General features: G+C 32.2%; 1 protein-coding gene across 1 annotated transcript; it reads right to left on the reverse strand.

The window, feature by feature from the left end:
- Nucleotides 1-7984: 7984 nt before the first annotated feature.
- Nucleotides 7985-16581, reverse strand: LOC132743589 (palmitoyltransferase ZDHHC14-like). The gene is made up of 4 exons (XM_060732121.1): nt 16427-16581; nt 12500-12785; nt 11866-11994; nt 7985-8971 (listed from the first exon to the last, which is right to left on the reverse strand). The coding sequence occupies exons 2-4, from the start codon at nt 12765-12767 to the stop codon at nt 8181-8183; spliced, it is 1188 nt and encodes a 395-aa protein (XP_060588104.1). The 5' UTR covers nt 12768-12785; nt 16427-16581; the 3' UTR covers nt 7985-8180.
- Nucleotides 16582-17824: the final 1243 nt, after the last annotated feature.

Genomic DNA, 17824 nt, shown 5'->3' on the forward strand with positions numbered 1-17824 from the left:
AAAGAAAATATTTCAGTGATATATTCAGGGGATCTTGCAAATTGTGGTGCAAACTGGTTTTGTCTATGTCATGTTAGAAAATTACTGTTAAAATGTAATTCAATTTCTAAATAAAATATTTCAGTGGTCTATGCTGGAGATCTTGCAAGTTGCGGCGCAGGTTGGTTTGAAGTAAATGGAAGATGCTACGTTGTCATACCTATACCAAATAATTTCATATCTGCAACGGTTTGTACTTGGCATTTAACCATTATCACGCTAAATAACTTCCAAAAATCGACTTGCCCGCCTTTCATTTTTAAATAAATTATTTATCATTTTAAGGCACGGCTGTGTAGGAGCACATTTGTCTCGGAGCATATTTGTCTCACGAGGTGTGACAGATGTGTTCGTAAACATTCATGTTTTCGAAAAATGGGAAATGAGACAGATGTGTTCGACACACAATAGAAAGGACACTCGAAGCACATTTGTCTCACATTCTTCCATAAAATTCTAAAAGGGTAATAATTATGCCCGTCCGTCTCCTGGCAACCTGTCATTGTTCTGTGTTGTCTGTATCTATAATACCGTTTATAAGTCACTTCCGGTCAATCAAAAACTTCCTGCCTCTGCATAGGAGTCTCACATTTACTCAAAAAATATACCTGTTCTGCGTGTCACAATGAAAATTTCTACCAGTGCAGTATCCAGAATCCAAGCACATATGCAGCGAGATTTTTATCGTTATCAATTGTGATAAGTTTCTTTTCGATGCTCAAAGTTTTATAAATTATTTAGGAATTATTCTAAGCAACAAGAAGGTAGTATATACGGTGGCATAAAAGGAACTTAGGATTTTCTTATTTATTATGTGCGCACGCCAAAGCTTTTACGTGGCCACTCGATACTTTTACTGGCGAATGCGATAGCTATTACGTTCGTAAAATTAGGAATAGTTATTGCGTGCGCACGCGATACCTATTACGTGAGCACGCGGATAGGTATTCTGCATTTGGACCCTGGACGGGCTTCCTCGCATGAGTAGTTCGACGCTTCGAGTGAGTGTCAAACCTACAACGGTTAGAGGCAAGTAGTTTTTTTAAATCACCCGGCCACGGAGATCTAAAGAAGAAAATAAGATGACTATCCCACACGTATTTTGTTTCCATCAGAAACAAATTAAAAATATCGCCATTTTCAGAGAAGTGATGCTTTCAGATCCGCAATTGAAAAGCAGTTACAACGTGCATGAGTTCCTAAAAGAATCCGGGTAATGCCATATTATGGAATATCGCACCTCGCAGAATCGGGCGAGACACGACAACTTGATCGGAGCACATTTGTCACACAAATGAGTTTTTTAGGGTAGACATTTGAGGTCCCATTTGTCTCACGTGGGACAAATGCGACCGCATCGGTCTTAGGTAAGACAAATGTGCTCCGAGACAAATGTGCTCCTACACGGCTGTGCCGGCTGATCGTTGTCTGCACTGGACGCATGGGTAGTCACCATAAGAGTTAAGATTAATCTACTGCTTTTCTTACACAAACAATATTTAAAAAACTATTAAACAGAAACATAGGAACAGACCGACAAACTAAAGTTTAAATATAAGTAGAAATCAAACTCAAATAACCAATCTTATATTCTGCACTCCAGGACATGGTTCTTTCCCTAACAATAATTTCTCTATGAATACTTCTGCAATCGACTTGGTGAAAAATCACTTTATCGTTTTTCTAAACGAGAGAAAGAGGCATATATCTTAAGTTTTGAAATAGTAAAATTAGAAAAAAGAGCAACAAGAACAAACACAATGTTACGTTTGACATTTACTCGAAAGCCGTGTTAAATTGTTGAACAGATTTTAATGATGACCTCTGCTAATTAGTATTTACAATCACAACATATAATCCTACATTGCTCAAATTTCATCTTCTAGACATGCTTTGCTGAGCCCAATATCTGTTCATTCTCTCATGATAGGGGCAAATGTTGGGTATATTTAATTGTAAATTTTGGTTTAATACCTGCAAATAAATAGATGATGATCATGTACCCACTTACAGCTTTCAGTTATTTATACTCAAAAATGGGGAAAATAAAAAGAAATAAGATTTATATTCATGTAAAGTATCCATATACAGGCTCTGTGTAAGTCAGACAGTTTTGGTGGCGACATTGTACAGCTTGAGACAAAAGCTGAGAAGGATGCCCTTATTGGTGTTATCAGAAAGACATATGAACGTAAGTTTCAGTTTTAGCGGTATCGACAATAGCAAACCATTTGTTTACTTACTTACAAGTACACTCAAGAGGAATCTCAAAGAATGTAAATAAGATTTCGTCTTTGTTTTTAAGTAATTGATAACATACGATTACATGTTAAAACGTTTAAAAAAAGAAATAATGATATAAACAAAATGTAAAGGAATTGTGTTAAATATCATGTGACAAGAACAATCTCCCAAAAGTGTTAACTATTCCAATATCCACTTTTTTGAAAATAGAAAAAAAAAGAATTTAAAATTACGCTCTATAACTGTGCACATTATATTTACCAAATTAAAAGTAGTTGGAGTAAAATATTTTGACTAATTTCCGGGGTTTTCATAGTTATATTCACAGGTCAGTTATTCTGGGTCGGTGCCAAGGGAGGAAAACATGTATTCCTTTGGAACAACGGAACGCCCCTAACTTATATCGATTTCATCGACGGCGGAGAACCAGTAGGATGTCTTGCATTTGGAACAGCAACAATGGAACAGTATAAAGTAACACCGTGTACTCAAAATGCTTTAGTTATCTGCGAAAAAAGGTAAGTGAAAATTTATAGACGTGTCTGAGGATGCTTCTGTAACAGACGGCTACATTATCAAAGCACTTCGCTAAGACAATCAATCCAAATGAAAATTACTTGAAGATATTTAGTTAAAAATACATGAAATAAGGTTTTATCTTGAGATCTTTTCCAAAGTCTTGTATATATATGTAACCATGATGCATCGACTTTGGCTGACATATGAATTCAGGTAAAAACAACATCTGATTTAACAAATATGAACACCTTGTGTACTTATTAAGTTTTAATGAATCACAGGAACTGTCTTGCTAGTTTTTGCTAGTTTCTAAGATAATGAAATCAACTGAATGAGTTTATTATTGTGTCTTTATTTTTTATTTTTCAGCGGCAATCAAACAACGACAAGTCCGCCACAAGTTGGATAACAGCTTTCACAAATAGTTTCTTGGATTACGTTCATTTTTATCATACTTCTGGATTGTTTCATTAAATGTAAAACGGGTATTTCATAAATCACTTGAATAAACTTTAATATCGTTGTATATTTCGAATAATCAATCAAAAATCTTCATACAGTTTTTACCTTATTCTTAGCCCTTTAATTAATTTTTATCTTAAAGAGGATATGGTATCCTTAGTACAAGGAATTTTAAACAGCACATGAATATCTTATATGATTACAATACAGCTTTAGATTTTTGCCACTAACGTATTTTAAGAAGGGACTCTGATTTAATGATAAGACTTGTGGCATCCTGAAAAGTTGATACAATTATTGATTGCGTTCCTTTACCTCGTATGTAAGCAACAAAATCACAATTTTTGCTGCTTCTGATTTTACTTACTTTAATGTTCCTACACTTCATCTGTTAACATCCATATTGAAAACACTAAAATATTTAAACTAAAGTGGTTTGAGAATGTTGGTGAAAGCCGGGTCTGGTATAAGTACGTTGCTATGTATCATATAATATTGCGTCGATTTTCATTGGATAATCGTGACGTTAGTACTGTTTCTGTAAAGTTATGAAGTGCTTAAAGATATTTTTTCTAAAACTTAGAATTTGTGCTGTTTTATAAATTCGTTGTAAATATTTTCGACAGGTTTTATGCACTTGTCGTCGAAATTGTCATATAAGCTTAATGACGTTTTAGGTGTATCATACAATCTTTGATACCTTTATATCTAAAACACTTAGTATACATGTAGAAGTCTTCTACAATAGTATGTCATATTCTGTTATATTATACGTGCGTTAATGAATCAAGTGCATAAAACTTTTAAAAAGCCAAACAATGACAATGGTTTTGATTTAATAAATACACATTATTATCAAAAAAATGATAAATCGATTTTTTGCAGTGGATGGGGTGACGTTAATATGAAATATAAGCCGCGTCACGACAAAACCAACATAGTGCGTTTTCGACCAGCATGGATCCAGACCAGCCTGCGCATCCGCGCAGTCTGATCAGGATCCATGCTGTTCGCTATCAGTTTCTCTACTTGTAATAGAGTTGGTAAGCGAACAGCATGGATCCTGATCAGACTGCGCGGAGGCTCAGGCTGGTCTGGATCCATGCTGGTCGCAAACGCACTATGTTGGTTTTGTCGTGACGCGGCTCAATTATGTTATTATAGTGTAACACGTGTTGATTTCATACGGAGTCTTGATATTTGTCATTACACATAAAACCTGTCAAGTTAATACCAACTAATCTTACACAGCTTGAAATCTAGAATACAGTATGTAGAATTCTTATTGTAATAGGCCAGAGCAACATTTGGATCGGAGTCATTTTTTTTACAAAATAAAATTACAAGTACAAATGAAATGCGCCATGTTTTGATAATAAAATTATGTGTAAGAAGAAGGTACTTTTAGTAACGTTGTTATTTAACTTATTAAAATAGCCCAAAAACTACTATCTTATACAAATGGTATTTTTTTAAACTGTTGATTTACTAGACTGATTTAATTCAGCCGATTTACAAAAGTAAATGTTTGATGATTCATTGAAACACTAAATATCGTTTGTGTTAGATTGACATAAATTCTCTAAACATTGTTCGTCATTTTATTGGGTTTTCATTGTGTGCCTTTTGCAGTCAAATAAAACATATGTCGATGAAGTTAAACATAATTTATTAGAATATTTTTGATCCTGTTGTTACCTATACTAAATATTTTTGTTTTGGTACTCTTCGTTCGCATGTTATTGCTTGATACATGTTAAATGTGTATTATGTAATCTGTGAAAATATGGAACAATAAAGTGAAATGATGTGAAAAAAATGAAGTACAATATGCCAGTTCATGTACAAAGGTAAAATAAGAATTACTTTACATTTTGCCAAAATTGGTTTCAGTTTTATATTTTCATACGCAAAAATGATAAAAATAACCAATAAAACCAAATAATATTTTATAAATAGACTTTATCGGTATAGACAATTTGATCTCTATTAAAACTAACCATTTTGCTTTTTTATTGTGAAACTGAATAGAGAATAGAAATATTTCATTTTATTTCATGTATATCTTATTATTTCATTAATACTTTTATATTTTGTTCATGGTTTCTTTACTTATGACTTCAATACTTAAAGGACAATTGAGCCGTGTCATGACAAAACCAAGATAATGGGTTTGCGACCAGGATGGATCCAGACCAGCCTGCGCATTCGCGCAGTCTGATCAGGATCCATGCTGTTCGCTTACCAACCCTATTACAAGTAGAGAAACTGATAGCGAACAACATGGATCCTGATCAGACTGCGCGGATGCGCAGGCTGGTCTGGATCCATGCTGGTCGCAAACCCATTATTTTGGTTTTGTCGTGACGCGGCTTAATTATGTTACACATTATCTGACAAAAACAACAACTTATTCCTTGGCCTGAACAGAATTGTTATTATAAGGATCAACAAAATATACTAAAATATATTAATATTTAGCCAATTAAAAAATAAAGAATATTTTGTTATTGCATTATTTAATGTTGTAATAGTGCATTATAGTTACAATGTATTCAATCTCGTATTCGTATTAACACCGGACAATTTATCACCAGATGCATTTCTTATATATGAGACCCTTTGCTAAAAATGGCTGCTATTGTTATTTTAAGTAAAACAGCTTGACAAACAGAGGTTTCAAAAGTTATTGAATCAGATATTATAATTTCTATCAATGAATATAAATCTTGGCACAGGAAACATTCAATTGTATATACCGTCCTCAGAACAAGCGACAGAAAGAAAATTAATGATAGGCATTTTATTACTAGCGCAGATATGGAAATAATTAAAAGATTTGGTGCAATATTAATGATACTAACACTATCGATGATGTCAATGTCATTTATGGCGTTTAAAGGTATTTGCAATTTTGTCTAGTATATTCATATAATAATTCTTTAGATCGTTTGTACATGTAACTATATGTCATAAGATGTTTTATAAGCGTGCTCAGGCACAGCTTATAAAGCAAGCGTCCAGCGAGCATGATAACTATTTCCTTTTACAAATTAAAACAACAATTTCCATGTGCAATAGCGAATGCCAATTTATTCTATCACAATATTAAAAATGACAAGATAATGGTAATTTACATTGTTTATTAGACAATACAAAGCATTTACAAAATAAAAGAACGATATTATTTTGATAAGAAATATCAGGAATTAAAATTAGTTCTTCTTCTTCTTTGTTTCTTTTTTTTATTTTATTTTTATATTAACTTAAAAGTGTCAATTGTCTACACAACTCTTTAGTCTCTGTTATTATAACAATAAATTCACAGCCGACTTACTGATTTGCAAACAAGAGGTAGCACATTCTCTGAATGGAGCTCGGGAGTTATTTGAAATTACACGCATGTAAAATAAAGAAATATAAAAGTTTCTCAGGATAGACAATCAAGAAAATTGCTCTAATTCCGACTAAAAGTCTTGTTGCATAGAAGTTTATATGCTGATGTAATTTCATTATGGCCCCAAAATAGGTTTACATCCTTCGAATTCTTGACAAAATTAGCAAATACGTACGTTGTTAGTTTAAACATATTTCATTGCATCAAATACATGTCAAATATTATACAAATTATGAGTATATGATAATAAAAAGCAAATGGGTTGGGCAACAATAAATGATTGTTGTCAGAAAAAAGTAGTTTTAACTTATCTTTGATCATCTGAAAGCAATGTAGGAGCACATTTGTCTCGGAACACATTTATCTCACGAGGTGTGACCGATGTGTTCGAAAATATTCATATTTGCGACAGATTGGAAATGAGACTGATGTGTTCGACACACAATAGAAAGGACACTCGAAGCACATTTGTCTCACATTCTTCCATAAAATTCTACTTAAAAAAACTGTTCTGCTTAGTACATTGTAATTGATCGAAAAGGCGGATATAAAAATTGTTCTGGGTTTTCTGTATGTTCTGTTATACCGTTTTTATGTCACTTTCGGCCAATCAGAAACTTCCTGCCTCTGCATTGGTGTCATAAATTAACTTATGGAATATCCCTGTTCAGCATTTTACAGTGAAAGTTTCTACCAGTGCAGTATCCAGAACCCAAACACATATGCAGCATTTCCATTCTTATCGTTATTAATTTACGACGTTTCTTTCCGATGATTTAAGTTTTTTAAATGATTTAAAATATATTCTAAACAACAATGAGGTAGTATCTACGGTTGCATAAAGGTGATATATGATTTTCTTACTTATTTATTACGTGCGCACGCGATAGCTTTTACGTGGCCACGCGATACTCAAACGTACGCACACGATAGCTATTACGTTCTAAAGGGATAGTTATTACGTGCGCACGCGATAACTATTATGTGCGCACGCGGATAGGTATTCCGCAGTTGGACCCTAAACGGGCTTCCTCGCATGTATAGTTCGACGCCCCGAGTAATTGTTGAACCTACAGCGGTTAGGGACAAGTGAGGCCCCTAAATGAACTAAGGAAGAAAATGAGAAGACCATCCACGTGTGTCAAATGTTTTTGAATGGCATTTGGAACGACAACCTGACTTTAAAAATAGCTCGAAATTTGTTTCAAAGGTTGAGCTAAAATGATTAAATAAACAACAAAGCATGAATTTGTTTGGCTTTAAAAAAAACACCACAAAAAACAACAACAACAATATAAACAATAAAAAACAACAACAAAACAATACCATTCATAGGAGTGATACAGTTTTTTTTAATAAAAGGCAACGTGTGTTGACAATAAGAAAGTGACAACCCAACAGGCAAAATGAATCCTCAAAAAATCTCAAATACTAATATTGACATTTTTTTCTTGATAACGGCAATTACAAAAAATATCAAGTATATTGTTCTGAAAAGTTAATTAAAAGATTAGAGTCCTTAAATTGGTGGAGTTGGTGGGTTTCTACTTGACTCCTGGCTAACGTCTGCATCATCTTCAAATCCTCGTCTGTCCAACAACGTTGGTGCTTTAGGCGTGCACAGGATATAAAAGCAGTTAGAGTACCAGCTACCCTGGCTGAATGGGTTTATGTTATTAGCAAATGTGTCTTTTAATGATTCGTTCGTGGTTTCTTCTCGGCAAACAAGACGTGCATGATAAACTACAAGACATAAAAGTCCGGTTAACAGTATTAGTAAGCAAAGGATTCCTTCAATAACACTGGGTATTGACTTCATAAAAGCTTCGTTGATTGGATATTCTTGTGCCCGGAAGGAGATAACTGCCACGTTACAGCCAATGACGTAACATGATAGCACGGTCGATATAATTAACAAAATAAAGTAATGTTTATAATTTCTTTTTCCGATGCAATTGGAGAGAAATGGGCAGTGGTGATCAAACCTTTCCACACAATTATCACAGACACTGCAATGGGATGACCTGGGCGGTCTGTAGATCTTACACGTTCTGCAGTATTGCTGCTGGAATACTCTTCCTTTGATATCTGTTTCTGTGTAACGCGACCCGTTGTCGTCTGTTTTGTAGTTAATTTTTTCCTGTTTTTCAATATCGTAAGCGGTGGCTCGTGGTAAAATTCCGGGGTCAGTAAAAGCGGTCACGTTGAACAATACCAGCATAAGAAGAAAGATGGGCACCCCTAATGCTGGAACAACTGGGCTTACTCTTTTTGACAGATACACGCTGTCGAAGGCGAAAAACAGCCCTCCTAAAATAGAAACAATTAAAAATCTTATTATCAAAATATGAACAGCAACGATGATATAGATTGATTTACGTTGAAAAATAAAATATACATATGACAAGTGAAAAACCCTGTCAGTCAAATGGAAATCTTTCTATATAGTCACACCGGTCATTTATGCACATTTTTACTGCTAAATTTATGTTGTTATTGTGACAGTTTACTTGTTTTTCTCCTATTAAATAAAATCATGCATCTAATAGACTAGTACATGTACCATCAAACAAAGATTATACTACATAACATAAAGGGTACGTATGTTTCGAGAAGTAGTGGTTAATTAAATCTGAACAGTAATAATACTGTCGAAATATAGTGCATTTTTAAAATCACGGTAAATAGTCGTTCAAAAACTAATTTGATGTTAGAAACCTTTAGTTAAGTGAATTATTTTGTGGGAATGAATATGCATTGATTTGAATTATTACTTTAAAAGTAATGCGTTAATTGATGTGAGGTTTCACTGCCCATGTTAGCCTTCAGTTATTTAAATGACAATTCACTGATAAAAGTTAAAATAAGGTAAAAAATCGATAATTAAGTAAATCACATGACATCACTAGTTATTAACGCAATATAACCATTATAAATGAGAACAAGAAAAGCATTGATGCAAAGCAGCAAAGGGCGTCCAGCAAGTGAAGATGAACTAGTAGACATATGATGACATAGAGGATATTTGTTTAGTTCAGTGTAAGATCGGAATATATTTCACCGAGTGAGTACCAAAAGGTATATTTCACGAGTGGCGCAGCCACGAGTTAAAAATGAACTTTTGGTGTTCACATGGTGAAATATATTTTAATCTTACACTAAACTTAACAAATTTTCTTTTTATTACATGCAAAGAAACGTTTAAAAAGACTTTTTAACCTAGTACTAAATGAAAACCGCGCCAAATACTAATACAACGTGACGTCATTTATGGTTTCCAGTACTGTGCACGCTGGTATTTCACTAAAACAACGTAACGGGCTTAAATTCAAAACAGTGAAATTATCAAATTGGTAATTTCACTGTTTAAAACAGTGAAATTACCAGTTTTTATTTCGCTGATATATTTCTATAAACCACCGAAAAGCATGTTATAAAAGATATTCTTATAAACTTTTCAATGGTTAATTGGTTTTTACCAGAATTGTATATCACTTATGAATGAGCGGACGAAAGACATTGTTCATTATGAACTTTGGTAGGCATGCTAGAGATTAGAATATTACTTGTTTTTTTTTTCCACAGGAACTTGAAATTTTATCAATATTAACGATAATATCCAAAATATACAGGTCAATGATATTCAAAATATACTTTCCATATGGTATAAGTTTATTTATACTATATAGGGGGTATTTTTGGATATTATCATTAATATTGGTGATTTGATAGAATTTCAAGTTGATGTGGTATTTTCTTTGGAACATACAAAATAGTAGTCAAAATCAATAGTTCTTTTACATTTTTGAAATAATAAAATACATATATAATATTATAAATTATATTATAATTATTTTTTATGGTCATAAAATTTATGTTATATCGTGATTATTAATAGCAACGGATATATACAATCATTTTTAATCCATTTGTGTAAGGCATGGTCAACACCACACTTGTGTGTTGTCCCTTATTATGTTATCGCTGTTAGCGAAGACCCCCTCTTTATATCACCATGTTGAGCATAATTGTTTTATTATACAATAATTGTAATATTTATTTTAATTTTTTTTACATATTTCATGAATATTGTTTTCTTTTTCTTCCTTTTTTTGTGTTTTATGTGTTATTTTAATACTGAGTTTTTACGTTTACTACTTTTTTATTATAATTGTAAAATAGATTTTAAGAATTCAATTGTCATATTTACCGACGATTATAAGTCAAAAATAAACTGGAAAAGTCAGTAAATTATGGTTAATATTTCAATACATTATATTGTTTATTCTTAAACAATGTACATGTACATTTGTATTTGTCTTTATCATTTTTTAAATTATCAATCAATTGAATAAAGCATAAAATTTAATTTGTAACTTAGAATAATTCCTCAGCATCTTTACTAAACACGAATTACAAATTAAATAAAATGTTTCAAAGTTGATGGTGTCATATTAATACCATAAAAATGTACCTTTTTACTCAATTATTGTATATACATATATGTATAATAATAATAATCAATTTTGAGAGTTGACCTGTGTTTATTAATTATTGTAACAAAACTAAGTGACAAACATTCATTTTGGAAAAAAAAATATTTATCTGTAATGATATCAAACATCTACTCCAAAACCGGGAGAGACCGGACAATAAACGTGTGGAACTATTCGCCGGTCTCTAGTAAATCCCGGTCAAAATAGACCGGGAGAGACCGGGAATTACTGATAGGAGACGGGCGAATAGAACATCCCTCCATAAATAGATTTTCGGACTTTCACAATGTTAAGGTCATAATTCTATTTACAGATTACGGATACATGTACAACAATAACAATCCATGTACTACAAAATGATTAATAAAAACCCCCGAAGAGCGCGATTAATTGACGGAAATGATTATTTCATTTGAATATATTTGCATTGCGAAATTCTCCAGTTGCTACATTGTTCGCGACATTTCATTTTTGATAATCAAAAACCCTCATACCAATCGGAATGATCGGCTATTATGACCGACGAAAAGGCCCGAGGAGTTGCTGTCGCCCTTTCACAAAATCTGATTTCATTCCATAAGGGGCGTCGCGCTTCGGCGCGGACGCCAATAATATCGGCCTCAGGGCTATTTCACACCGGTTGTTAGTTTTAATGCGTAGAAATTGACCACGAAGGCCGCAATCCGTACTATTATAATGCAATAATACCTATGATCAAGATCAAGGCGAGAGTGATCAAGTATCCGGTGCTATCAGGTCCACGGATATATCTTCCTTTACAACAAAATTTATTCCCACCGGGGAACACCTCCCATTTTCTCAGACGTTTCGTTTTACCTGTAAAATGTTAAGAGATTACTAAAATAGTAATTGGAAACCGTCATATTACTGTAAGAAGTACAATAAGTTATTTTTATGAAAAACAGATTCATTTTCAGCGGGATTTAGTAGCACACATTAAAGGGACTCCACACGTGACACGATTGGACTGGAAATAATTTTTCGAGATTAATGTTCCCTTTGATGGAGATCAAACTCCAAAAAGGAAAACATCGTAAGGCTTTTCACTCAAAGTGATAACAAGAATAACATAAAAATAGCATTTTCAATTTCTGTTTATGTTTCTTAATAATCAATTTGCATATCTTTCATTTTTAAGTGCCCTAGCTGGTCAATGAAAGAATTTTATTTTTTTTTTTATATTTTAGGCTTTTGTGCCTCATTTGAATTCCTTTAACTGAAATCATACCAATATTTGTGAAAATTGAAATTCTTTAACTCATGTGACTTTCTAATGAATAACATAAAATACAGGTTCTATGAATAAATTAAAGTTCCATACCTTTCGAATTTGTTTTACTTTGGCAATTGCTGGAGCTAATGGTGTCACAATCATTTCTGGGCAACATGGTCTCGTCTAAAATTTGAACGATTACATCCTTGGGTGTGACAATCCCCGCCTCAACTTGGTTATGAGAAGGCTTGCATTGGCACAAAGAAGACTTAAATTTATCTTGGCTATGGGATGACTTTATCTCACCTTGGCCATGGACAAATTGTCCTGTCTTTCCTTGAGTTTTGGGAGACTTTGGCTCTTTAATTTCTTTCATTCGTAATTCGAGTCATTTCTGTAAAAAAAAGAAAGAAAGTAAGACAAACTACAAGCTACTAGTATTGTAAAACAAAATTTAAAGTAACTTTTAAACGGAACAAGATATTAATAAGTCGGGGGGGGGGGGCAAACAAAATAAAGTAACTATGCAAGTGATATAAAAGAAAATTTGATATTTATTGTATTGTCGCAATGACCATTGGAATTTACAATGAGGAGTTAAATTTACCATTTACAGTTAATGAAATTCAGTCAGTTTTAAAGGCTTTAAAGAGCAACAAATCTGCATCACCAATGGATAATATCTTAAATGAATATCTTAAGAATTTGCCCTGTTCAATGTTACCAGTTGTTTGCAAACTATTTAATATTATTTTTGATTCAGGTTTCTTCCCTGAAATTTGGAGTAAAGGGGTAATTCTTCCTTTATACAAGAATAAAGGTGATATTAATGATCCTGACAATTACAGGGGAATAACAATTTTGAGCTGTTTTGGTAAATTATTTACATCTGTTGTGAATAGTCGGTTGAATAAATTTTTAGAATCTGATAATATTCTTTGTGAAAAGCAAGCCGGGTTTAGAAAAAAAATACATTACAGTTGATCATATTTTTTCACTTAAATGTTTAATAGATTTGTACTTGGCTAACAAAAGAAAACTATTTTGTGCTTTTATTGATTATAGAAAAGCCTTTGATTCTGTAAATAGACTTGCTTTATGGAACAAGTTATTAAGTTCAAATATAGATGGTAAATGTTTTAAGATAATACACAATATGTATGAAAATATTAAGTCCTGTGTTAGAGTCAGTGACCATTTTTCTGACTTTTGGCGTCCGACAAGGAGAAAATTTATCCCCAGTTTTATTCTCTTTGTTTTTAAATGACTTGAACTCGTTCCTGTCTCAAAGATTTGAAGGTTTAAATTTCCTGTCTAACAGTGTTAGTAACACTTTAAGCACAGATGATTTGAAGTTTATCTTAAATTGTTTATGTTGCTCTATGCTGACGATACAGTTATTTTAGCTGAAAGTCCTAATGAGTTACAAAAAGCATTAAATGCAATGTCTGATTACTGTAATATTTGGGGTTTAAAGGTAAACACTGCCAAAACAAAAATTGTTGTGTTCTGTAAAAGTAAAAGGGGGTGGAATAATATTAATCCTCTAGAATTTGAGGGTAACATACTTGAGATTGTAGATTGTTTTGATTATCTTGGGGTTCAGTTTTCATTTAACGGAAAATTTTTAGGCACAAGAAAAAAACTGATTGATCAAGCTCGAAAAGCTATGTTTTCTGTGTTAACAAAGTCTCTCATTTGATATACAATTGAGTTTATTTGATGCAATGGTGGCTCCTATTATTTTATATGGATCCGAGGTCTTGGGCGTAGAAAATGTACAAATAATTGATCGTTTCCAATTGAAATATATTAAATTAGTTTTCGGACTGAAGCAATCTACCCCATCATGTATGATTTATGGCGAGATAGGAATATTGCCTTTGTCTTTGCAAATTAAGTCAAGAGTTCTGAACTATTGGGGCAAATTGATTAATGATAAAAAGGATAAAATTTGTTTTATGCTGTATGTCAAAGAAACTTTACTCTGATTTTGATGTGGATTTTCCTTGGTTGAAATTTGTGCATACTTCTTTAGATTCTCTCGGTCTGTCAAGTTATTGGATTTTTCAAACAGTTAGTTCTGTCCCACATTTTAAGAAAATTATTTCTGCTAGAATTAAGGATCAGTTTATTCAAGATTGGCAATCTTCTATTCATGAATCCAGTAAATGTCTGAATTATAGAATTTTTAAAACTCAATTTGGTTTTGAAAAATACTTTAACATTTTACCAACAGATTTAGCAATAGCGTTTTTCAAATTTAGATGTATGAACCACAAAATGCCAATTGAAACAGGTAGATTTTTTAATTTGGATAGAAGTCTAAGAGTGTGCTGTTTATGTTCTGATAATTTGTTAGGTAATGAATTTGATTATTTATTTCACTGTTCCTATTTTCAACACCTGAGAAAGACATATTTAGACAATTCATTTTTTCATAGACCTAACATTATTAATTTTTCAAATTTAATGAATAGTGAAAGCAAAAATGTTTTATTCAATCTAGCAATATTCTGTAAGAAAATAATCTTTGTGCTTAATAATACATAGAGGATATTGAATGAGTGTAGGTTTAATACTAAATTTATTGAACGAGTTGAATAAAATCATATTATGCGAGCCTCTGGCGAGCATAATATTCTTTTATTCAACGAGTTCAATAAATTTAGTATTGAATCTACACGAATATAATATTCTATTTATCACATATATAAAATAAGAACGGTAAATTGTTAAAAAGAGTCATTTTTCTTTGACGCGCCTATAGTGTAACGCTAACATTAGCGCGCTTTAACGCTATGTTTATAGCGCAAATGACGTGACGTCAAAGTGTTATTACACTAGTGTAATATTGTCTAGTGTAATATCGTTTTTATTAAATGGCTTTATTACACTCCTGTGCCGCGGTTTATGTGATAAATAGAGGATATTCAAGTTTTTTCTATAAATACATGATTTATTTTCATCGAGTGGTATGAAAATAAATATTTCATGAGTGGCGGTAGCCACGAGTGAAATATGGTAATTTTCATGCCACAAGATGAAAATAAATCATGTATTTATAGAAAAAACTTGAATTTTCTGTTTATTATGTACATTTTTCTCTTTTTTGCGATAAAATTTGAAAAACTTTCCCTTAAATTTTGTGTATTGGTAGAATTTAAAAGAAAGTAGCCCGCAAGACACCAGTGAAAATACGGAAAATATGTTGCATTGCAGTGAAAATTATTTTTTTTACGGTGAAAATGTGGAAAAATAAAAATACGCATTTTATTTCATCAATATTTCTCAATATTTCCTTTATAAGTATATAATAAATATTGATATTTTTTTTTTCATTTTGATCTCATTCTCCGATTCTAAATTGTTAAGTATAAATATGTTATATTTTTATTCTATTTTTTATTTCTATTTTGTTCTCTTTTTTTATGTACATAATTATGTTCATAACATTGCCATTTCAATTATGTATCACTTTACTTTGTTTTGTAAACATTTGTTATATTGTTGTTTTCTCACATGCCCAGTTGGGCCTTGAGATATCAATAAAAACTTGAAAACTTGAAAACTTGGTTTGCGGGACACAGACATTCATACAGCAGACATCATATACAACCATTGTGATAATTAAAATAAGAACAATATTCATTTTTTTGCAAATAATGTCATTAAATTTCTGTTTTAACTGAAAAAAGTCAGACTATGCATGCCATATATATTGTCATATATTTTTTCTTTTTTAAAATCAAATAAAGAAAATTAACAGAATAACATGAAAATTTGTCTTAATTCAAGAAAAAACATGCATATTTGTACGAAATGAAAACCCTGGGCAAAATTGTTAGGACTGTAGTCGTTGCATATTACTCATTACTTGAACTCTTAACAAAGGCTACCCTATAATACAATGCTTGACTGATGATAAATTAAGATGTATATATCTAAATTCATGATCTATTTATCTCCGAATTTATGGGAATACAAACAAGTAATTCCAGGTATTTGTATTACGAATAAAATAAAAATACTCACTAAATATGTTTTCTTTTGGTAGCGTTTTCAGAAGCTATACTGATTCTGATTGACGTAAACGACGTCTCTAAGTAACGACGTCATGCGTGACAAGGGACGTCACTCTTTAAAATAATTGCGTTGCAGGGGACGTAATTTTGATCTATACTGCACAGTATATAGAGAATAACATGCTACTGTCTTTTGATATCAATTTTATCAGGCGAGGCTGATATGGGCTAGAAAGGGCGAGGCTTGCCGAGCCCTTTCTGCCCATATCAGCCGAGCCTGATAAAATTGATATCAAAAGACAGTAGCATGTTTTTCTATTTATCATGTAACACATAATAACTGTCAAAATAACAAAATAATCTACTTTTAAATATCGAATTTCGTTAAAAAGGGGGATTTTTGTTTAAAGAAATAATTCTTGAAAATAAATTCCTCCGCCCCTGAAACTTTGAATTTATAAATGGCGGCCATTTTTTGTTTCGATTCGGATAAAAGATACAACAGAATGTAGGCCTTATACGATAAAATTCTTACCTTTAATTTAAACATCAAACCAAAAATCCACTTAGAATCACATAAACTAAACTTTACTGCAATTTTTGTCTTGAATTGTCAAATTCAAAAGTTCACGATAATTTCAATCAAAGAAAAGTCAAATCGGCAATCAAACACAAGCTACACAAACATGCGTCTTATTTTTTAAAGTTCACTTATTAAATAGTAATCCGGCGAAATAAAGTAAACATTTACAAGTTCTCAAAGAAAATCGTCTAGCCTGTTTGTTATGAGTACTGGCATGCGAGCAGTTCCCGTACAAAAATCGTAGTGACTTAAACATTATTTTTTATTACGCTCACTCACCAAAATTTGAACGTTACACATCAATATTCGGCTCGTCACACAAATCATGGAAATTCCATCATGTTCTAAACATAGAATAACCCTTAGTTATGAGGCCTCATATGGGGTACCGAAATTATCCATTATTTTGTATGAAGAGAAGTAGTTCCCGTACATAAAATTTAACCCATTATAATTATACAATTTTGTTATATCAGACCTATTTTTCATTTATAATTGTTGAACAGACCATTTTCTAAGAGATTAATAGATGTAATTCAGGAAATAGAAAGTAGACTAAACGCGTGTATCTATTACCCGGTACCGTTACCCCCAACGCATTCACATGCGATGGCATGCTTGTATGCATGATATTTTACGCATCAAAGCCATAAAATTATTTTATATAGTAATATTGGTCAAAATTCTGATAATTAAACAAGTTTTCATCACATTGCCTTGTTATCTGTAAACAGGTGGTATAAGTGGAAAACCCTTTAACATGCCTCACGTGTAAGTATGTTTGCGCATGCGCGCAAGGACGGAATCCCCCAGATAAAACAAGGT

This window comes from Ruditapes philippinarum, unplaced genomic scaffold, assembly GCF_026571515.1.
Source record: "Ruditapes philippinarum isolate M1 unplaced genomic scaffold, ASM2657151v2 ctg3138_1_1_1_1, whole genome shotgun sequence".
Taxonomy (NCBI): Eukaryota; Metazoa; Mollusca; class Bivalvia; order Venerida; family Veneridae; genus Ruditapes; species Ruditapes philippinarum.

Excerpts from the sequence above, each read along its gene's own strand:
- LOC132743589 (XM_060732121.1), bottom strand. The coding sequence starts at position 12,767 with ATGAAAGAAATTAAAGAGCCAAAGTCTCCCAAAACTCAAGGAAAGACA. Across the intron at positions 11,995-12,499 it reads AAGTAAAACAAATTCGAAAG|GTAAAACGAAACGTCTGAGA; the intron begins GTATGGAACTTT and ends AACATTTTACAG. Across the intron at positions 8,972-11,865 it reads CGCCTTGATCTTGATCATAG|GAGGGCTGTTTTTCGCCTTC; the intron begins GTATTATTGCAT and ends TTTCTATTTTAG.